Source organism: Cyclopterus lumpus, chromosome 5 (assembly GCF_009769545.1).
Source record: "Cyclopterus lumpus isolate fCycLum1 chromosome 5, fCycLum1.pri, whole genome shotgun sequence".
NCBI classification, from domain to species: domain Eukaryota; kingdom Metazoa; phylum Chordata; class Actinopteri; order Perciformes; family Cyclopteridae; genus Cyclopterus; species Cyclopterus lumpus.
In genome coordinates, this window is record NC_046970.1 from 16557614 (window position 1) to 16579849 (window position 22236).

General features: G+C 42.0%; 1 protein-coding gene across 1 annotated transcript in view; it reads right to left on the minus strand.

The window, feature by feature from the left end:
• cacna2d2a (calcium channel, voltage-dependent, alpha 2/delta subunit 2a) overlaps nt 1–22236 on the minus strand; it is a 133584-nt gene that overhangs the window by 49978 nt on the left and 61370 nt on the right. The window contains exons 4-5 of the mRNA XM_034532777.1: nt 16895–16954; nt 3660–3704 (exon numbers count right to left, since the gene is read on the minus strand). Of these exons, the coding sequence (XP_034388668.1) occupies nt 3660–3704; nt 16895–16954 (105 nt within the window). The remainder of the gene's footprint in view (nt 1–3659; nt 3705–16894; nt 16955–22236) is intronic.

Sequence of the window (22236 nt, forward strand, 5' to 3'; positions counted from 1 at the left end):
TCAAAGAAAGCCAGAAGATAAAAGAGAACTGACATTTAAGCTTTTTATCTTGATAAGTTATCAATGGAGTCCAATCTGTGCCTGTTCCCACAGGGGGAAGTGATTGTGTGATATGAAAAAAATGCAAGCTCGATATAACTACTATCCAACTCAGTTTATTGGCTTATTCTGGATCTGATTTTAGCAATGCAATTACCTCCTTAGGGCGCTCACTAAAACCCTTAGACTAAACAGGACTAAACTAAGACAAAACTCATATCTCTGATCATTCCTCATGTATACTGAAGGCTAAGGAGATGATTTTACTTAAATACAAATATGTGAGTGGAGCTAATATGCGACTGCAATCACTTTTCATTTTAATAAAGCAGCTTGGGTTAATTGGATCTGACATAATAAAAGCTGTTTGTTTTTTGGAGAAATTAAATCAAAACTCCCAGGTCCACAGCAGAAATTGATTGATGGGCCAACTTTAATTGACTATTAAAATGCAATTAAAAGCTGTTGTTGGGACAGGCAGTGGGTTAGTTGTGCTAAAGTCCCATTCAAAGTCAACATAAGGAAGAATCATTGTTATGACAGAGACCCGTTTATGAGTGATATGAACACATAGACATATGTTCGGACTGATACATGTGTGCTGAACAAACACACTACGACTTCAACTGATTCAACTGGTAAATTATTACTTCAATACTGATAAAGTATTACTTCAAAACTCATCAGATTAAATATTTAGTAAAAGCAGTTTAGATTTTTCTCAACATGAACTTAGAGAGCATTTTACTCAAAATGTCATATAACAATGTTAGAAATGGAAAGAAAGTACATTTTTAATTCTCGTGAACATTTGCAATACTTTTTGAGAACACTAAAAGGTTGAGAAGTGATACAGCTTTAACACATTTTTCCTTTTTCCACAAAGGTCCTGTTAATTAAACAGACAGCTCATCTAGATAAGAAAGAAAATGTACACTTTTATTTATCCCTGTGGGGAAATTCTTCTCTGTATTTAACCCATCCTTAGTTATTAAGGAGCAGTGGGGCTGCAGTGAAGCACCCGGGGAGCAACTGGGGGTTCAGTGTTTTGCTCAAGGACACTTTGACACGCAACTATGGGGAGAGCTGAGCTTCAGCCTAACCCTAACCCCAATAAGTGAAAGGTCGTGAGACAAGAACTTGCTGATATTTTAGTTTTATTGGAAAGAGTCCTTACAGTGTACAATGCAAATTGGACATTATTTGTGTTTTATTTATTTTAATCTAGCATCCTGTTGTTTTAAGTCGGTACCTTTTGAGACCTGATCTGAAGCTACTAAACAGTGTTATTCTATTATTTTACCACTGTTGAAGCGGTGGTAAAAATAATCTTTTCCTGTGGTTTCAATCCAATAAGGCTGTTTTATTTCTTAATTCGTAGAAAAGCGGGAAGGACTGAGACAGAACTAAAAAGGGATGCAGCTTTTCTAAGCGAGAGAAATAAATAAATGGTGACCAGGTCAGATCTGCCCTTTTTGCTTCACAATAAAATCATACAATAATTGTAACGATATGAAAAAATGCTGTCTTTTCAACAGCACTAACTGTAAGGTTGAGGTGTTTGTTTATCATTCAGTCTGACACTAATTCTGTCATTGTCGGGCAGGGAGTTCATTTTTTCTTTTCCTTCAGAAGAGCCCAATCATAATTAACCAAGGCAGTGTCTAATTAGGAGCTGAATAAATCCACACAGCAAAGACTGATTGGTTCATTTTCCTCAACTATCCACCACCTGTTTTGTTCAATTCATTACCCAATTTGTTAATTTTATCTCCCCGTCCTCAAGGTTTAATTAAAGGATGAAGAGGCCAGAGATGACAGTTTGAAGATTCTTTCATTCCCGCCTCCAGCCAACCAGGGGTAACCTCAAACATGTCACTTAAGACCCTGTATGTGTGTGTGAGTGGGTGTTTATTTGAAAGAAGGCAGGCACGAGTGAGAAAGTAGAAAAACAGCCTTTTTACACAAACAAGGAATCCCAACAAAAAAAAAAAACACATTACAATTAGTAAATAGCTGCCGTAGCACATTAAATATATGCCACAACTTAAAAACAGCAAACTTTTGAGTAAATGTCAGAACAATCCACCCTGTAATAATGTATATATTTGATGGTTGTCTTCAAAGTAAATTACTACCAAGGAACATGATTGACAATATATTTCTACCAGACGGATAAAAGTATTGCAGTGAAAGTGTGATAATGCAGTCCAGAGAATATTCACATTATTACTTTGCATGTGGATGCTGATCTTGTCTGTAGTTTTAACCGATGGCTAATAAGACTTTGAAAGTCCTAATACTGTGGAACTTGCATACAACAGACGACAGTGGAGAAATTAAGCCATTAAAGGACAAAAATAAATTAAAAATACAAATAAAATCAGAATGTGTAATTAATAGAGCCCAAAGGTGGCTGGTGAATAAACGCTTCAAACATGCGTTGGCACACGTTTTTAAAATCACATTGCATTCTTATATTAAGGGTACAGTGACAAGAGGATAAACACGGGAAAAGAGTACAGGATAGGGAGCAGAGGCGACCAGCCTTGAATAAGAGACCCTGCGAATCACTTACCTTATTTTAAACGTGGGTTCTTATCATATCTCGCGGATCGTGCAGTACAGTATTACATATATGGCACATTTTTTTCTCTCCAATGGTAAGGCCTTAATTGAAAAGGGGCATAGTGGGTGGAATCACGATTCGGATATGGGAGTACTGTTGGGTTTGCAGGGATGAGGAAGGACCTCTGACTGACCTCTGCCACTGTCGTTGGGTGGTTGTGGGGTCGGTGAAGTGGGGGTCAGGGGTGTGTCACTGGCTCGACCTCAGTGTGCCATGTTAATGATGACTGATGTTCTCCAATTAGATGTGCTGACAGGCCCTAAAGCGCTGTGTCATTAATCACAGGAGTGGCGTGCACAAAGAGAAAATCACACCATGATTTATTGCTCCTCCACCTCACTCTCTTCCTCTCTCTATCTCACTGTCTTCTCATCTTTTGTGCTTTGGTGATCTAGGGGGGGGGGGGGGGGGGGGGGGATTCTTGCACTCCTCCTCGAAACTTAATGAATCTGCGGGCACGGGCGTAGAGTGTGACCTATCCTAAGAAGGGACTGCAGCCACTGGCAGGGCTTTTATGGAGGAAACTGCGATACCCAGCCTGCAGGTTGTTCCACAAATGTGATTCATATTCTTTAGCATGAATGACACACATGATTGAAATGGCGTCCTCGTGTATGAAAGTGCGATATGACCCGTGTTTTAGAGCGGAGGTCTAACAAACCCAGCTCCGTAGTCGACACAGTTGCAATCTATGGGGAGGGAGAAAACTCTGGAAATAAGACTGGGGGAGGACAGTCACTGTCACATGCACGTCGGCCTGCCCCTGCTCTGTCACACCAACTCACCATAAAGCAGTGCCCCCTCACTAACAGACACAGACATCCCAGGGGTCTGTGACCGGGGGGAAGGGGGCATCAACACCGAGGAGGCCAGGGTAGAGACAGGGTGGGGTTGCAGGAAAGGGTGGCAGAGGCAGGGAAGTGGAGTGGGTAGGATTTGGGGTTTGAGGCAGACAGACGGGGGAGGGGGGAGCAGTCCGTACTGTACTCACATAATCTGAATCCGCTTTGGAATCGTAGTATGAAATGGCATTCTCCTGTGCAGAAAAGAAAAGTGAAAAGACAGGTGATGAGAGAAGATATAGCAGCGTCTATATCAGACCTGACCCTTGGCGGTGGTAAGCTAGAGAGAGTCAAGGTTATATTCAATCACACTGTTCAGCATGAGAATATAATCAGCATCACAGAACACAGGAGAAGTAGTGTGATGTGGAATGACGGTGAAGGTGAGCAGATAACTGAATGTATCTGGGCAATGCTTTGGTTAACAAGATGCAATGTGAGTGGCACATGTTCGAACTTGTGTTAAAAATACTGTCACATTTTCATGTGTTGTGGAAAACTTGAAAAAAAATCTGCCGTGTGCAAGCTCAATTTGCAATGAGAGAAGAATAAACTCAAAATATCGACCTCAACTGGCTGTGTTTCCTGTCAAGGAAAGCAGCTTTCATAAAAGGAGAGAAACACAATAAGGAATAAGAAAAATAATGTTCAAGTATGCAATTCTGATGCACTATTTTGCTCTAATTACAGACTGAAATTACCAGTCACAAGACAGAGCCCCAGATTCAACCTTTCACCATCATGCATTTACCCCGAGCAAGGAACCCAAACCCAGGCTGTTATCCTCCTCTCTTCTCCTCGGAAATGGCGTCCTTATCTTCCGTGGAGGCAGCCGTGAGGGTGGGCAGGGGTTGCATGCAGCGAGTAGCGTCTGTGGGGCCTGCCTCATTATCATGAGGAGGCTGGCCGAGGGCACACTCTCAAGGGCACCACAGTGACTGACTCGCCCTCACTGGAGGAGCTCCGGTCATGGTCTGATGAGGGAGGACGCCAGACAGACAAAGAGAGAGTCTACTGTACAGGTGCGGTGGGCCCTGACTCTTACACACAACTTACTCACGCCTCTCTCAATTTCTGTTTGTCTGTTTGCTGGCTTTCACCGTTTTGCTCTTCCCTGTTTTTATCTCTCTCCCGCTGCCTCACACACATGTGTTTGTTTAACTCGTACAGCATCTGTATGCACACGTATTCTCTTTCTCTGCCAGCCCCCACCTTTCTCTCAGCACCCTTCGGCATTAGAGCCTCTCTACACACCACAACCGGGGTCTTGGCTGGCCTCCAGTGCTAATCAGAGAGTCAGTCATCAGCTCGGCTCAGTCCCTAACAACTCACCAAAGAAACACAGTATGATCAAAACTCACACTGACACCAAACACGGGGCGGACCAGCCTGGACACAGCTTGTGTCTTTGGGTAATGAGCGTGGACAAGATGGAGTAGGAGCAGAATATGCCTCCCCCCCTGACAAATCTCCTCAACTTACCAGCACTCCACAGCTCTGTCAAAAAGATCAGGAATGAGGACAGAAGGAGAAGCTGAGTGGAGGGATCAGAGGGGATTGTTCAGGGAGTACATTGGGTTGAGGTGGAGGGTTAGTCAGGAAGCTGAGGTCAGGGTGATATGAAGGGATGAATTGGGAGGAAAGAGATGGGTGGTGGTGGTGGGTGCAGTGGGGAAAGAGCCGCCAGGGCTAAAAATAGCCTGTGCCTCTGCGGAGAGAGAAGAGAAAGAGAGCGAGCGAGACTGTGGCAGAGCAACAGTGTTGTTGTGTCTGCCAGCAGGATTGATCTGGAGCCCAGTCCTGCTTAGACTGGTCCCTCGCTTCTAAAGAGTTTACTCTCACTACTGCGGCATTACAACTCATTATTCAGGACTGCTTCCTGTAAATAAACGCTGAGTTCCTTGAACCCGAGAGACACTGTCCAGCAGCTTTACTAAAACAGATAATACACAAAGAAAACATCCCACACAGTGCTGAAGAGAGAGTTTAGAGAGAGAGGTCCAACACTGTAGCTCCCTTGCTAACACTTCATTGTTGCACGTTGTTATTTTGCACCTTATTACTTTTTATTTTATTGCAAATAATACAATATACAGTGGTAGGTAATAAATCAAATGAAAACACCTGAATAAATGAACAAAGAAACGTAATGAAGGGCATTTCATACAGGGCAGAAGGGTCCCCGGATGGTTTGATGAGGACAGAAATTGTGTGAATTATGTTTGCTATATGTTATCCCTCCAGTAGAGTTCCACAAAGTAGATATTTTACAAAGAAGCATTGAAGTTATTCTGATGGCACCAAACATCTTAGGCATTTTATCTTATTTTCTTTTTATCTGTCAACACATCTGTCATTGGTATAATGTCTGTTTACACAGCTGGACAGCTGTGTTTACAAGACTGCACCCTAATCCTTTACAAATCAGGTAATGAAAGGAATCAGGAAATGATTGTGAAAAGCAAAGAAATGCACTTGATTGAAAATAGTATTTATGACAATACCTACAGTACTACTGAGAAAATAATAATATTGTTCTAACCCATTGCAGTCATATACCAAAATGATACTTTTTATATTGTTTGTAAGTTGCAGTATGATGAAAATAAGATCTCTAAACATAACACAAGGACTTAGAGTTACACTGATCCCATGAACGCAACAACCTCTGCCTCTAGCTACACACTCTGACAGCACACAGACATGCACAGAAGAGGTGGCTTCATGTAGACGAGTCCGAGGCCACCATGACCCTATGAGCAGCCCCCAGGGGTGGCATGGCCATCTGCTGCGGCTGGTCACAGGTCTCTGTGGGCTCAGGGTCTGGGTTAAACACACATCTGATACACCGGCTCGCATCTATCCTACGTACATCTCTCTCTCCAAGTTCCACCCTGCAATTGCACACATACACATGTACAATGCATAATTGCATGCATGCTTACAGGCCCTCATATACAGCATGTACACTTGTGAATGTACACAGAGCGTGCGCACAAACACGGCCACGTGTATGTGCGCACACACCACACACACGCAAAGACACATACAAAGTCGGAGAAATTCCCACTGACTCAAAGTGCTATCAGTAAATTAAATCTATCATGCTGAGTGGACCAACAAATTCCAAGCAGGAGACAAACACTGAGGTCAGGTGATGATCTCCAGCCCCTCCCTTACATCAATCTTCCTCCGCTCATCTCCTTCACTCTCCTCACCCTTATCTCGATCTGCTTCCTCTCTCCTCCCTTTGCCACATCTCTCCTCCTCCTCCCTGCCATGTCTTATCTTCATCTTTCCCAATCTCTCTATCCTCAATACCAGTCTCCTTTCACCAATTTCAGATTTCAGCAAAAGCAGCGGCGCGTAGGTTAGATGCCTACTGTTGCTATAGAAACCGCTCCTCTGCTCTAGATTACAATGTGACTTTGTCTCCCCGCCAGGGCTACAATATCTGCTCGTTTTTATGTCTGACCAGATACATGCCTGCCTATCTTTTGTTTGTCTGTACGCCTGTCAGACTGTGAGACTGTTCTTCTGCCAGTGTGCTTTATTGTCATTGCTACATGCTGTTATTTTAATGTCATCCATTGCTTGTAGTTACTCATTTAAACTTCAAAATATCCGCTGTAGTGAAGGTTGGAGCCTTTAAAGCCCAGAAACTTCCTTACATGTGCAGAGGACCTTGGCAGTGGATTTATCCCGTAATGCACAGGGTAACAATATGTTCTTGAAAAATGGCTGGTCCGTAAAGGCTGTCATATGTAGGGGTACATGTAAATGACGAAGTGTGTTTGCTGAGACTAAATCTTTTGAATTTGAAGGTGTGAGATCTTTCGATGGACTGGCTGAGACAGGTTGACATTTGAGTGTGAGACAAGCGCTCCATCATGGGTGGGGACAGATTACAGTCATATTCATATCTCCTCTGGACACCTGCTAATGATTTTATAATTACAGAACACACTCTGTGCCTCCGCCGTGCCCTGGGATGTGCACACAAGCACGCAGAAACGCACACACACACACACACACACACACACACACACACACACACATACACACACTGCACCCCTCTCCTGGCCTCGATAGTCTAGCAATCATTCGTAGCCCCAGTTTCCCTAATGGAAGCTGACATTATATCAAACACAATAAAGGATTTCATTTACTGCTCTTCATTAACCCACACACACACACACACACACACACACACACACACACACACACACACACACACACACACACACTTAATGTGAAAATGCAACCAAAATAAAGGAGGAAAAACTAAACAATGTGATTTTGCTGCAGGGAAGAACTGCTTCTGTAAAGTTTGAAGCTAACCTGTTATGGAGCTATAGGTTCTAACTCCTTTTCTTATCTCCCCCACGTCTCTCCTCATGTCTCCACCTATCTCTCCCTCTGTCTTTCTATTTCCACAGAATCCTTATATCCCATCTCTACATGTCAAATAGTATGAAACTCAAGGCATTCGAACTAGATAAACACTCGGCCATATTGGCTTGTGAGACCTCTCCAGTAAGAGGAGGGAATGAAATCCTTCAAGGTAAGCACATACTCGTACACCTTGACTCCGGTGAACACACAACACACAGGTGCATTACAAAGTATGTTTAAATGACTGACATTCAATTTCATCAGGAGAATTAAATTGAAAGGAAATATATGCACAAGGGCATTCGTACTGAAAGGAGGGATGTCAAATTGAAATCACAATACGCCATCAGAAAACAAATTTTTTCAGCTCATTTTCTTTAGTTTAGAAGGACTACAAGTTTTCACAAGTGTTAAACCATGAGCTTGTGAATAATGATTTTCAAACAGAGGTAAATTAATCATAGATATGTTGGAATTTGTCAGGGATCTGAACACTTTGATCTTGAATGGTTGGGGTATAATGTGAATAAAATATGAGTTCTTGTATTTTTTATCTGCAGGATTTTTAAATCCTATCCTTGTTTGGGCATATTGCTTATTCACAGAAAGGTTAAAGAATGCATATTTATACTAACTCTCCAGACAGCAGTAAAATACCACTTTCGGATACTGTTCTGTGCGCAGGTATCACATCCATGCGTTCTTATGTGCACAGGTTTGAGATTAATTAAACAGGCGTGCTAAAGTAACAGGATTCATTATGTATGGAACACTTACTTTACATGATAAGAATCAACCGGTATATTATATTCAGTGTCATCTCTGTAAAGGTTCTCATTTGTCCAGGTCACTGAATTCTGTCACACATTCAAGTGGCTTCATTAATTTATGAAATATGGATAAAACCGATTGCTGAAAATATCCAGTTGCTTTAAATTGGAGGAAAGTGTTTCAATGCTTTAAGAAGACAAGGAGAGTACTATTATTAAAGTATGCACTGAATGTATTACATTATTCAACTTTGTATTTGTTTGTTATATAATGCCTTCAGTTATTACGTTATGTTATGCGCTCTTACATTATATGCTCTTGAATGATATGCTCTTACATTATATGCTGATTATTACATTATTACACTTAATAAACCAAAGCAGACCAAACTTTGGCCATTCAATCTTCTGCATCTCCCTCATTTTCATGATGTTCATCATAATTGTTTGGGTAAATAAACTCATCATGGCAACAATTATGAAAGATTATTCATAATATATGAACAATTAAAAAACAAACAAATTCAGTGACATAATTACATCCAAAGTTTAAATAAACCGTTTTCGTTACTTTTAGACTCAATCTTTGAACACAACTTGTTGCAGTTGATACTTGGGAGTCACTGCTTTACCCTTTATGGTGTTGTTTTTTTCTGCTTTGAAAAGTTAACCACTGACAGTTCCAATATGCCTCTTTATAATGTCAAGTCAATAAAGAGCCAACCAGCACACTGGAAATGTAAACTGTTTGCCTGAAAGAGAGCGGGAGAGTGGGAGAGAGCTATTGAGCTCAGATAAAGGAGTGCATGATGGAGGCCTTGGGCGCGGCTGCTTCCCTCTCTCTCGCTCTCTCGTTGGCATGCTCCGCATCTCCAGGCTTTCAAGCGATTAGGGAGCTGCTGAGACCATGGCGTCCAAGCATAGCTCCATGCAGATGTACATTTGTATGCCAATAAACAAATGTGCCCCCAGATTAAAGCGCCAATACACAGGGCAAATTCAGCAAAGTAAATTAATTTCTCCATGCAAATCTCATCATTGTCTTGCTACTCTTCAGACAGAGCGTTGTGCCACCTAACTGCACACTCACTTCAAAGACTCACAAAGATAGAAGCAACCCAATATATAGAAGAGGGCGTGAAGGAGCAGAGAAAGAGGGAGGACAATTAAGAAAGAAGAAATTAGGAAAACATTATTTAAAGAAATATTAAGGTTACGTATGCCATGGTTACATTTCATGCCCCCAATTTCACCCATGAATCTGCAATTCCTGCTCTATAAATGTATCTGTAAACATCCTGCAGGTCACATAATCCTGCATTTCTATTTTCTTCCTTTCCCCGTTTTTTTCTCCTTCTTTCTTTCGGAGTCTGACACTTCCCCTTGGTAAAAGCAGTTAAATCAGTCTGTGAATATTCCAATCCTCCGATAACGAAAGAAGGCTTTGTCCTGCTGCACTCTGGGTAATGCTGCTCTCCATTGTTGGCTGACAGGGCTCCATTGAGGAGCAGGTTTAAATGCTGATAGCATCACCACACTGCATGGACACAGTGCCAGATAAAAAGCCTATCCAACACGACACACGCATGCCAACACCTCCCAAACAAGCCCCCAATCTGATCAACAGAGGGGAAGCAGGAAAGAGGTGCTGTAACACCAAATAAAGACAAATAAGATAAACAGGCCATGGTAATATTAACGGTATCATTGGATTCCAGAGGGAATTGATAAAGCAAATGCAATTATCCACGTCTAACATTTTTACAGCATCTGTAGCCGGGGTGACCTATCACAAATAAACTGGTATTCAGTCCCTGTCCAATCACACTGCAGCCTGGTAGACACTGGAGCTCCACATACATGTGTGAAAGGTTTCCAGGGTCCATTTTTCCTCGAGGGTTGAATACAGTTTTTCATTTCACTGATGTTTTTCAACAATTCTACCTCTGCTAGTCCATAGAGTCCTGAGAAGTCCCCACTCCCTCTTTACAGGCTGGCTGAGAGTGGCCAATCAACAATCAACGCCGACCCAAGGGTAACCTGTTATTTTCGACCCCGTAATCATTTCCATCAGATGCCTTGCTGTCCCTCACAGTGATTTGAACATTCAAATGACAAAGGGAAGCATGCTTTAAGATATCTGTCCAAGGACAACGTGGACAGAATAGACGGAATAAACACTATAACCAGAGCAGACATCTCCTCTCTGCTACAGCAAAACCACCCCTCACAAACTGACGACCTGCCCACATCTCTTTTTTGGAACCCCTTGGGAGGCAAGGAAGCCTCGGACAGGAAATATAACGTCTTTTAATTGGGCCTGGATGAATGAATAATCGTGACATTGCATTTCTGACGATAGTGAAAAGAGTAAGGCACAGGCCATGAACCACATTATCCGCCCTCAAGCTAGGAACCACTACTATTGCTCTCATGTCATTTCCCATCTCTCTCTCCCCTCATTTCCTGTCATATCTACTGTGAACTCTAACAAAAGGCACAAAATCGCCTGAAGTAATGTTTCATGATTCATTTTCTGTCAATAAATAAAGCAAATGTATCGTTCAATGATTTAAAGCTATCAGCTCTAAGACAATATATGTCAATGTCGACATGAGAATTTATTGAAATAGAGTAAACAATAAATACAATACAATAAAAAAAATCAGTCTGTTTCGCTCTCTGGTTTGGCCAGAAGGGCCTTAAAAATAACATTTCATGGGTGTTGGCCATGTATTGAAAGGGGAAAATCAAGGCCCGCTGGATTTCTCTCACTATTGATTCCCATCTCCTGTGAGGCAGGGGGATCGATCAGTAAGATTTAGACATGGAGGCCACTCTCTCAACCCTCCTGGCTAGCATGCTGCATCACAGTTGGCCAATCTGCTGCTGATTGAAGGCTTACTGACACACCTGAACTTTTCTTCTTCCCTGTGCTCTTTTTATCTTTGCGTTTCTCATTACCTGCTCCCGTACTTCAGTGATTCTTCCATTCTGAGTCATTTCAGACTTTGCCAAAGTCCCCCTACTCGAAAGTGGAGAAGCATGAGTTTTCAAGAGGTCTCTCTTTAAGTAGCAGAGTAACATTAGAGATGTGGGGAAAGAGGGAGCGAGAGAGATAGTAGGTAAGAAAAAATAAATAAAACAGAGAAAAGGACATTTCTACCTTGGAGAGCACCACTTAAGCAAATTACAATGGTCTGCAATCAAGAAGCTGAAATTACAAACTGGGTCACCACAGCAACCAATAGCCTTTTCAAAGCTGTGAGTAGAGCAGCAGTTAATATAAAGTGAGAGAAAGACGAGGAGAGGAGACGACAGGAGAGCTCAGGAGAGAGGAGCTGTTGAAGGTAAAGTCTCTATTGACGTACTACTAATTAATCAATTGATCAGATCATGTTTGATCCACACAGACCTCCAACATTTCTCATTTTTGTGTGAGCATCCTTTACAGATGCGTTTCACCATTGAGCACAGGTAGAACTCAATCTAGTTTCTGAGGCATCCACACCATCAGATAGATTTAATAGGGAAGAAACTCTGCTAAGTGTACACTGTATGAATTATTTTTCACGTAGCCCCTCCTCATTCCTTTCCCTTCCAGTGGCGAGCAGATGGAAGTCTGCTCCATGGCTCAGGATTCAGTGATAACAGTGTTTATGACTTCCATTACGTGCTCGGCAGTCTGTCTAAGCGCAGCCATAAGGAATTTAAAAAAAACAGCTCACAATGAAAATATATGCAGTTTATTTAGTGATCATACTGCATGGCTCTGCTCCGTGTATATTTAATGTATGACCTAAATATATTTAATTTAGGTCATACAGAACAGATAAAATGAGGTCAGTGATTAAAATGACGGTCAGTACAGAAAAAACAACAACAACCTAAACCGATATGAATCAATTGCAGATAAAACTTATTTTTTATTCAGTTTAACAGTACGAAGAAGAAGAAATGTCACAATTCAGCAGGAAAAGATTTGATAACAAATACAAAAAATTCATGTATTTGGACAAATGGTCAATTTCTGTCTGTTTTAGTGAACCAAGTGAGCGATGAAAACAGGGGTTTAGCAACTTTTCAAAATGACAAAAAAGGAGGAATTACATAAAGAAAGATGTACATGTTGAGAGTAGAGCGAGATGAAACAAAACCCCTTCATTTCATGTCTATTTTACCAGAATCAGAATTTAAATCTGTCAAACGCAGCCCTCATAAGACTAATGTATTCTGTGGCTAATGGAGCTGGTAGCTTCGAGGGCTGGGCTGAGAGTCGACACAATGATTCTCACTCATTTCCTCTGAAGGGCCAATTATCTCAAATAGAGGCACTATGAAAGGAGCCAAACTTGGTCAAGTGAACAAACCCTTGCAACTCCAGCTAGTACCCCTAGCACTTAAGGTCATGTTACACCTCCTTGGGGACCTATTGGGACCTCAGCGCAGTAAATATGGCTGAATTACTAACTAAATGTAGCTGCAATTGATGCCAACTAAATAATTTACGGTATATAATTAAAGAAATTGTCACAATATGAATGAGAAAAGCAAAGGCTGTTAGCAGTGGGAAGGCGAACACTGTCGGCTGTGAGAATACTATTTTTAGGTATTACAAAAGGTACAAAATGAACATACATGTTAGAGGAGCAAGAAATAGGTCACATGAATACTGCTGTGTTATGTATGAGAGTGGGTGGCTGAGTGGAGATGAAGAGAAAAAGAGGCAGAGGGAGAAAAAGAGAAAGAAAAGGAGAGATTGTGTTGTCCTATGATGAAAGGCTTGATTGATTAGAGAGTGATGATTGCAGTAAATGGCCTGGAAGATGGCTCCATCTCTGTTTCCCGTTTTCTCTGTCTCTTATGCCTTCTTCCCTCAGTCACTTGCTTTCTCACTTACACCTCTCTCTCCCTCCGTGCCTCTCTTTGTCACCCCCTCTCCCTGGTTTCATCATGGCAACCCATCAACAGAGTGCCTCTCTCCCCCCTAATGGCACCGCTATTAGCACTAATGCATTTCAAACGTACAACAGCTGCCACATCACAATCTGATGGAAAGTACAGGTCTTCCTCCGATCTCCACAATCTCAGTTCTTTCTTTTATCCAATCTTGTGTCTCTGGTCCAACGTGTTGCACTTCATGTCAACCGTCTTTCAGCTAAGAGACAGCGGTCATCATCTGTAGCCAATATATGACGAGAGAGATGAGTGGTTGAACAACTGATTGATGATTATGCAGCTGATAATATATTGTTCCTCTTATAATTAGTTTGAAAAAGATGCTGACCATAAAAATGTGCCATCCTGCTGAGACTAAAACATATAAGTTGATGGCATTTCTATATCTCTTTGTGCAGTTTGAAGGTATTGTGTGTTGAAGGGTGAGATTACTCAACTTTAGCTTAATGACTAAAAGTTTAATGAATCAAAGGCATCTCTGTTCAAAGATAGGGAAATGCATCTGTTCAGCTGCAATAACTGATTTCTTCGGCACTTGAAAGCAGCAGAAACAAGTTGCGAAAACAACATTGACACATTATTAAATGTATATGGTTTACATAAGCAAACACAGAGCAACATTAACATTCGTTTGGAGTTGTGTTTTTGGCCACCTGGTGAATTAATGTCCAAAATGGTGAATTAATGTCCAAAATTCTCCAATGTGTTGGTCTCCACCAACCCCTGAGAGAAATATCTGTCTCTGAAGCTACTAAATGCTTTACTAGGCCAAGCTTATCATTTATGAAACATTCAAATAATAATAATTACATTGTGATCAGTGAGAAAACTATATATTCACTGATATATTAACTTTAATTAACAGTATCCATAATGCCCTTACAGATGTATATCATAAAAAAGCTGAATGGATTCTATGGATGCACTGACTGAAATTCAGAGCCAATACAGATCTTTAAAATAATAATTTGGCAATAGAATGTATGAAATAGAAAACAATTCAAAAGAGTGATATGCTGATGGTATCCAGAAAAGGTTTCACAGAGCTCTGCTTTTTAGTTTCCAATTTTCAGTTTGATATTTGCCTCTGAAGTTGTTCTCCCTCCTACCTATGAGAATTGCAAAGCAGCACTGAAATGACTGTGTCGCCTTGGGATGACTCTGTTGCCAGCACAATAGTCGAGTGTCACAGAGGGATGGGCACCTGACCTTGAGAAATCAGCGGCAATCCAACACTTTAATGTCCATTTCACACACCATTTCATGCCAATGGATTTAAAACCCTGAACGACCATCACAACAGTTGTTACGATCAACATTTTGACATCCATAATGTCCAGCAGTTGGGATGGTCAGAAAACTGGCTCTGCAGTTTAGGCAAGAAAAAGCTTGAATGTGTGCGTGCGAAAGAGAGCGAGGGGAAGAGTGAGGTCTTCCCATTGCTACGGTAACAGCTGTGATGGCAGCCGCTATGAGGAACAGGCGTATCATTGAGTTTCTATGATGTCACTAGTTTGGCGAGGCGAGCAGATGGGCTGGGCCAGGTACTGAACCTGCCGTTAATAAACAGATGCAAATAAATACCCGCTCGCCAATAAACAAAACTACCCCGCACACCTCCCCCGCACGCCCCCACTCACAAAAACACACTCACTCACCCACTCAGAAATTCTATCAAAATGCATCGTCACTCATGCATAAACACCTATTCTCTTCATTTGACAGACTGCTCCACCCGCAAGTTTAAGATGCGACGCATTTCTCCTAATATGCCCAAAGAGCATGCTAATCTAATTAGAGTGTCAGTCAGCAGAGTGCTCACCTAAAGATAAATTAGGAAAGCGCAAAATCTATGAACAGAAAAAATCTTTTTGCAAGGATGTGGCATATCTACCTCTACAACCCCGACGTATTTGTGAGATGTTTGAATGGTTTCAGTCGCCCCTGCTGAGATTCATCACCTGGCCTAATTATAAAGGCAAATGAAATCAGCTCCAATACATTATTAATAGAGGAGAACCTTTAGGGTTATTTTGCAGTATTTGCAAAAATATGATATATTCCAACTGATTTCATGCCTGATTAAAGACACATACAAATAACAAAAGAGGTATATGAATGTGATGGAGGTGCAGAGGGTAAGGACGGGTGTGATCCTGGTGACTGGGCAGAAAGAGAGATGGAAACAAGAAAAGAAAAAAAGAAAAACAGAAAGGAGGAAAAGAGGGAGAGAGTGGTTTTGACGGGGACGATTGGATTAAAAAGAATGTTGGCTTTTCCACTTGAAGAGGTATTGATGCCATATTGGATGCAGCTACTTATGAACAGGTGTGCTGTGTGTGGTCACTGTGACCCGGGCTCAACTTCCTGCATGGCTGGCTACACATCCGACCGAGGTGCATCAGAGAGGCAGGCATCAACTTCCCTCCGGCCTAAGATGAAGGGACAGCCGCACTGCAGCTCCCTCCCTCGGACCAGCAGGGAGGGAAGGGTGCAGCCCAGCCACCCGAAAACGACAGCTCCAGAGAGTAAGCAACCATGAATAAAAATGGACTTTTCAGGGAAGTAGGCCTCATAATTATTCGTTTTGAATCAGTTAAAGCCTTTTCTCAAATATCCCCCAGGAGGCGCTGGGTTAAAAATCCATTTGTGGCAAGTGTACCATGACAGCAAGCTCGTCTCCCTGGAGACAGAGGATATGACAGTAGGGATTGTGCATGTGTATCTGTCGGGTGAGGCCATATATATATATGTGTGTGTGTGTGTGTGCATGCATCAGTATGCATGCATGTTCATGGGGCATTTGAGTGTTTGCAAATTTGATAGTCAGTGGAGCACGCAAGCTCCCAAACACACAGTGAAACACACAGACCAGAGTAATAACATTTCTCCTTTTTTTTTTGATTTCAAGAGCGGATCTCTTGTGTTTTAAAGGTCAGCTGCACGAGAATACAATGTTCAACTTGCTGTATCCTGTGAAACAAAACAGACAGAAGGCTCTTAGATAATACTGAAGACTATTAAAATAACAACCGCAAGAGTAAGCAATTATAGTGTGCGTGCGTACATGTAGGACTGTGTTTGTGTGTATTATAGTTTTTTTCCACTAGTATAAAATTAGGCTTTATTACCACATTGTCTCTGTGATGCTGATCATATTGTCATCAAAGAGTTACAAATGAAATAGCCTGGAAAGGAAAAGGAAAAAAGAAGGAAGAGATCTCGGAGAAAGAGGGAGAGGAGTGGGTGTCCTACTTTACCGTCACACCGTCTTGCCATACATGTTCCTTCTGAAGCTGCTCCGCCTCTCTGGCCAGTTTCTACAAGGAAACACAAAAACAACAGAGGTGTGGGTGTCAGAAGTCAATAGGACATTGATTAGTGATGTCTGTGCATATGTGAGAGAGAGACAGACAAACAGATGGGAATATGGCTGTGACCTTGTTCCCGACAAAAACTGGTACAGCTGTAAATTATCTGGATAATTCAAAGGATTAGGGAGCGCCAAACCAACGTTTTTTTATAGTATAAGCTGTCCAAATGACAGTATTGCACAACAAACTAACAACTACTTGAACACTGCCACTATCAGTTACACACAATTGTTAAATGTTTGGAGAAGCTGCACATTGTTTCTCAAAATTGGCTTTGGTTAGAAGGTTCGTATGGAAGGTATCAGCATTATTTAACAAAGCAATGGACACTTGATCAATATAAATATGTAATTAAATACTGGAATCTGATGACCATTGGCTGAAAATGTTGTTACATATTGCTGAGGTGATAATATATATCAGAGTATTTGTTTGACTGACAGCAGAGCTGAAAGGGGTATGAGATACTATGTAAACCAACGCCAAGGCACAGACCATTATCATCAGGGGAACTGAAGTAGATACACACAAATCCATACTGACTGATCTTGACAGTTGCAGGGTTGGTTTTTAAGCCGTGTGTACTTTCTCCTGGTTTATTTGACAACAAATTAGCATGATACTGTCCATATTTGTAGGCATACATTAGCTAGAAAGGTAATGTTTGCTGATGTGTCGCTTTAGCTGCTGTCAAGTTCTAAGTGTGACAGTTGCATTGCAATGACTTAATGTTGGCAACTGAAACGTCTGTCTTGTATAGACTGAAACTCAATATTCTCTACTCGTATTAGCATTCTCGACAAGTATCAAGCACCACTAGCCACTGATGTTGTCTTAAAAATGTGCTTTAGTAGTCAAACATTATTTACCATGATGCACCTTAGGTTTATCTCTGAAGAAGCTTAAAGTATGTAGGCTTCTCTTATAGAAAGTCATCCAAGTGGCAAATATGGTGAAGCCTTGGTGTCTCTCTCCCTCCCTACAGCCCTCCCTCTAGTGCCTCAGCATCTAGGGTTTTCCCGGGCCTTTAGGGGGCGATCTTCCTGTCCTGTTCCTGTCCCAGAATAGTGTGATCAGCCGTAAAGTCCCAGGGGGCCAGGGCCCTGAAATTACTAACACTATTTAGTCTCCTTCTACAGTATGAGCTCATTCGTCTGTGGAGCCACACTGAAGGCTTTTTATCTCCCAAAAACACACAAGACATAAACTTCCATTATAGTATGAGCTGTCCTATTTCTATTAAGAGCCGCGCCCATCTCAGTTGACCCTCCCATTCATAGAGACACAGACACACAACTGCTGCACCTCCACCTCCTTTTAAACAAATATGTACACTGTGATATCAATAACCTAATTTGTGAAAATCTGGATTCATTCAAGTCCTCTGTGTCATTATGTTTTGCATTGTGCTTCTAATCACCTGAACAAGCATTAAATAACAACGATAAGATTTATTCAATTTCCGAATGAGACATTAGGCGACTGAAACAATGAAATGAGGATATAATTATCCCATTTAAACTATTACCAAAGAGTCCATTAGAAAAGACAGTAATTTTGTTTCATAAAAGAGGGTCAGTCTTCCTAAAGGGCAGCGCCACTCTTGATGAAACTATCAACACTGCAGTTTTCAATTAGGGATAGACACTGAGCAGCTGAACAATAATCACCTTGCATTTCCAGCTCTTAGAGATTAGCCTGAAAATGAACACCATTTTTTAATAATATGCAATGTTTTTTTTTGAGGACATGAAAAGATAAGTTGCATTTGTTTGAACAGTTTCCACCATCTTTTCCCTCTGTCATGATCTTTGATCTAGCTACCCTTTCTTCCCTTTGGCTCAGGCTTTTTCTCGGCATTTAATCTGTCAGTAAGAATCTCTATGTTGTCCCTTTAGAAAATCCATTTCTCTCCCCCTGAGTAACCCACGTGTCTTTTTTTTCCAGTTGTTTGTTTCTCCAGCTGCTTCTCCCATGGTATTTGTCCTCCCTCTCTCCCTGGTAGGCCACAATTTCTCTGGGACCCTATCTCTTCCCTAGCAGCTTAATGCAGTGCCTCTGCTTCAAAACCGCCATGTGTCTTCATGTGTCTTTCCTTTCTCTGTGTTGGCCCAGATGGATGGGCAACGCAAACAGCCAATGAATCAGAGTGAGAGATGTGGGAAGGTGGGGGGCAGGGATATATCATCTATGCTGGTGGCTGGAGCCCAAGCAGCTTAGAACACTGGATGAGCATAGTCAGATCAGCGCAGTACAGCACAGATAAGCTCAGTACAGGCCCACACAACACAGCAAATAACACTACAGCACACAGGCACAAAGACACCCGAAGAGTTGACAACATGAGTATGGCACTCTAATGTTATTGCCATTGTAACCTTGACATAAAATGCATCACATTGCGCAATTTGTCAGCGAGCCTTAAGGCAAGGTCACGAACTATAAACACAACTATGTAATGGATAGGAGCATGTGAAGTACCTCCCCATCTACAGCCTTAAACAACACACAATGGAGTCTGTCGTGTACGCAAACACTGTACATAATGATGGTGATAGTGTAATTGTACAGCTCAACTGCGGGCTGTACAGCCCTCGTGATGTCTCCACTGTCCAAGAGCCCTGAAGGTGAATAGACAAGGTCACGAACCATAAACACAACTATGTAATGGATAGGAGCATGTGAAGTACCTCCCCATCTACAGCCTTAAACAACACACAATGGAGTCTGTCGTGTACGCAAACACTGTACATAATGATGGTGATAGTGTAATTGTACAGCTCAACTGTGGGCTGTACAGCCCTCGTGATGTCTCCACTGTCCAAGAGCCCTGAAGGTGAATAGCCACGGTCTCTGACCGTGAACTCACAGAGCAAAAAGACAGCAGGGGTAAAAAAGAAGAAGAAAAAAAAGAAAAGCTAAGCATGAGGCGATTAGGATCTTTAATATTCATAACTGTTCACTTTGCTTCGTTCCAGAGAGGAGCAGTTTAATCACTCGAAGTCATGTTATTTCTAGGGGAATGACAGCACACAAGGGACGGACGGCGTCATGCTGTGGTGAGTGCCAACTCAACACCGGGCCGCCTGATTGCTGCAGCCTGTTAGGCTCTTCCACTGAGCATTAACTTAAAGGGCACTCAACACACCACACTGTTGTCTGTGTGATCTGTAGGGACACTCCACAACAGCCCTACAATGTGCATGTTTGAGTGAGAGGGCACTTGAGAAAACACGACGCAGTCTGTACATGTGATTGCAGCCTTGAATCGAGGTACTCAACATGTTCCAAATGACCCCCTCAGCTCGCTTTCAAGTCACCTTGGGGACCAAAAGACTGCTTCCTGGTGTATGAAACCATATGAGGTCATATTCATCAAAGACAGTGCAAAGAAGCAAAAGTTCAATGAAAATTGATGTTTTAATGGCTACTGACTTATTCATGTTACATCAAAATGTCCCCACTGTGTAATGGCCGTAAGCGCCGCTCAGTGTTTTGTAGAAGTGCAGAGAGGTGCATTGTCATGCATCAGTTGGTCCATTAGGGGGCAGCACACAAAGCGTGCCAATGAGTCCTACGAGCAGCAGCAGCACCAGCAGCCAGTGGAGCCTGTCAGAGGGAGAGCAGTCTGCTTTAAGCTCTTCATTCTGTCTTCTCCACTTGGCCAGGATTAAGGCCAATCATAGAAATCACTGAGTCAGAACCGTCCCACAATATCAGATGGAGGGACTTTCCACTCCAGAATTTTAAAACATCACAGACAAACTCTCATTTCATTTCGCCTCGCACCCTTGCAACTGCAACTGCAACTGCAACTGCAACTGCAACCGCCGTCCCCCACCACCACGACCACCTTTCATTCTCTCGCCATCCTTTTATCACTCCTCTTCGCTCGGCTGTTTTATCCTGCCATCATATGCTGTACTCCATTTCTCTCCATCTGTCTCAGTTTACTGCTCTCAAACTTTCTCCCTCCTCTAAAGCCATATTACTTCCAACAGCACAGTCACAAACCAACTTCAACATGTTTAATTGACTTCACATAGCACAGAACTCATCATTGAAGCAGGCATGAAATGGGAAAAAGCTTGAAACCCTACGACATGTTTTTATTGCTTGCATTTTAACACAATCTTCTAAGCGGCGTAGATGACTTCCCATTTCAAGTTCCAGTAACAAACTACTATGATAAAAATAATAGGCTCTCTTCTTCAGAGTGGCCAAACAATGTTACAGTCTGTAATGAGAAGAAATAATGACCCTTAATTCCAGGTCCCTGGTTGGTTTGCTACTAGTAGCAGGGTATTGTAGTCCAACTCTGACAGGGGATCTGCATGGATGGGTGGGAGACCCTGTCTTTGTTCTGTGATCAAAAGCCCCCCGTGGCAGGCCCGTTTGCAGTTGCTGTGTGTGTAGTGCTATTGTAGCATGTGCTGTGATAATCCCTGCCTTTGTCCCCCCCGATAATCTTCCCCCTCGTAAACGGAAATGTTAACAATTTCTTTTTTGCTTTTCCAGAGCAGAGCATTCAAACTACACTCTGCGGTTTCCACGGAAACTGGATCTGGAAGACGCGAGCTGTCACCTTCCCGCGGCAGCAGCAACTCACCAGCTTTTATAAATCAAACACCGTCTTTCTACACGCCACACAGGCCCACAGAAACACCATGTTTCCACAGTAGATTGCCACCACCGTGCTAAAGCCTGTGTAGTTCAATTGGGCAAGAAAGGCGGCTGTCTTTACTTTGGAACAATACAGTAGCTCTCTGCAGCAGCCAAACTCCCTCATTATCGGTCTTCAGAGGTACACTGAAAATAATCCACCTTGATCATAAACTCTTGTGTCTACTTTTGACTTTTTAGAATGGATATAATCAAAATCCGATTATGTTAGAAGCATTGTCACGGGAGCAAATAAGCTAATCTAATGTGTTACTGACCGCTGAAGTATCTACATAAAAACAATATTAATTTTCATCTAATTGGGGCACTTTTTGTTTCATTTGAGATACAAAATAATATGCATTTAGCTCATTAAATCACAGATCCTTTGAAGCTAAGTGGAAGACTCATCATCACAGAACAGGGATAAAGACCATTTTAATTAAATGCAGCAACTACCACTGTAGATTCAATTAAAGCTCCTATGAGAGGTATGCTATAAACAGCGTTATCACATCATTTACTTTACGTATACCCAGGTCCCAATGCACATATCCAGCACACAT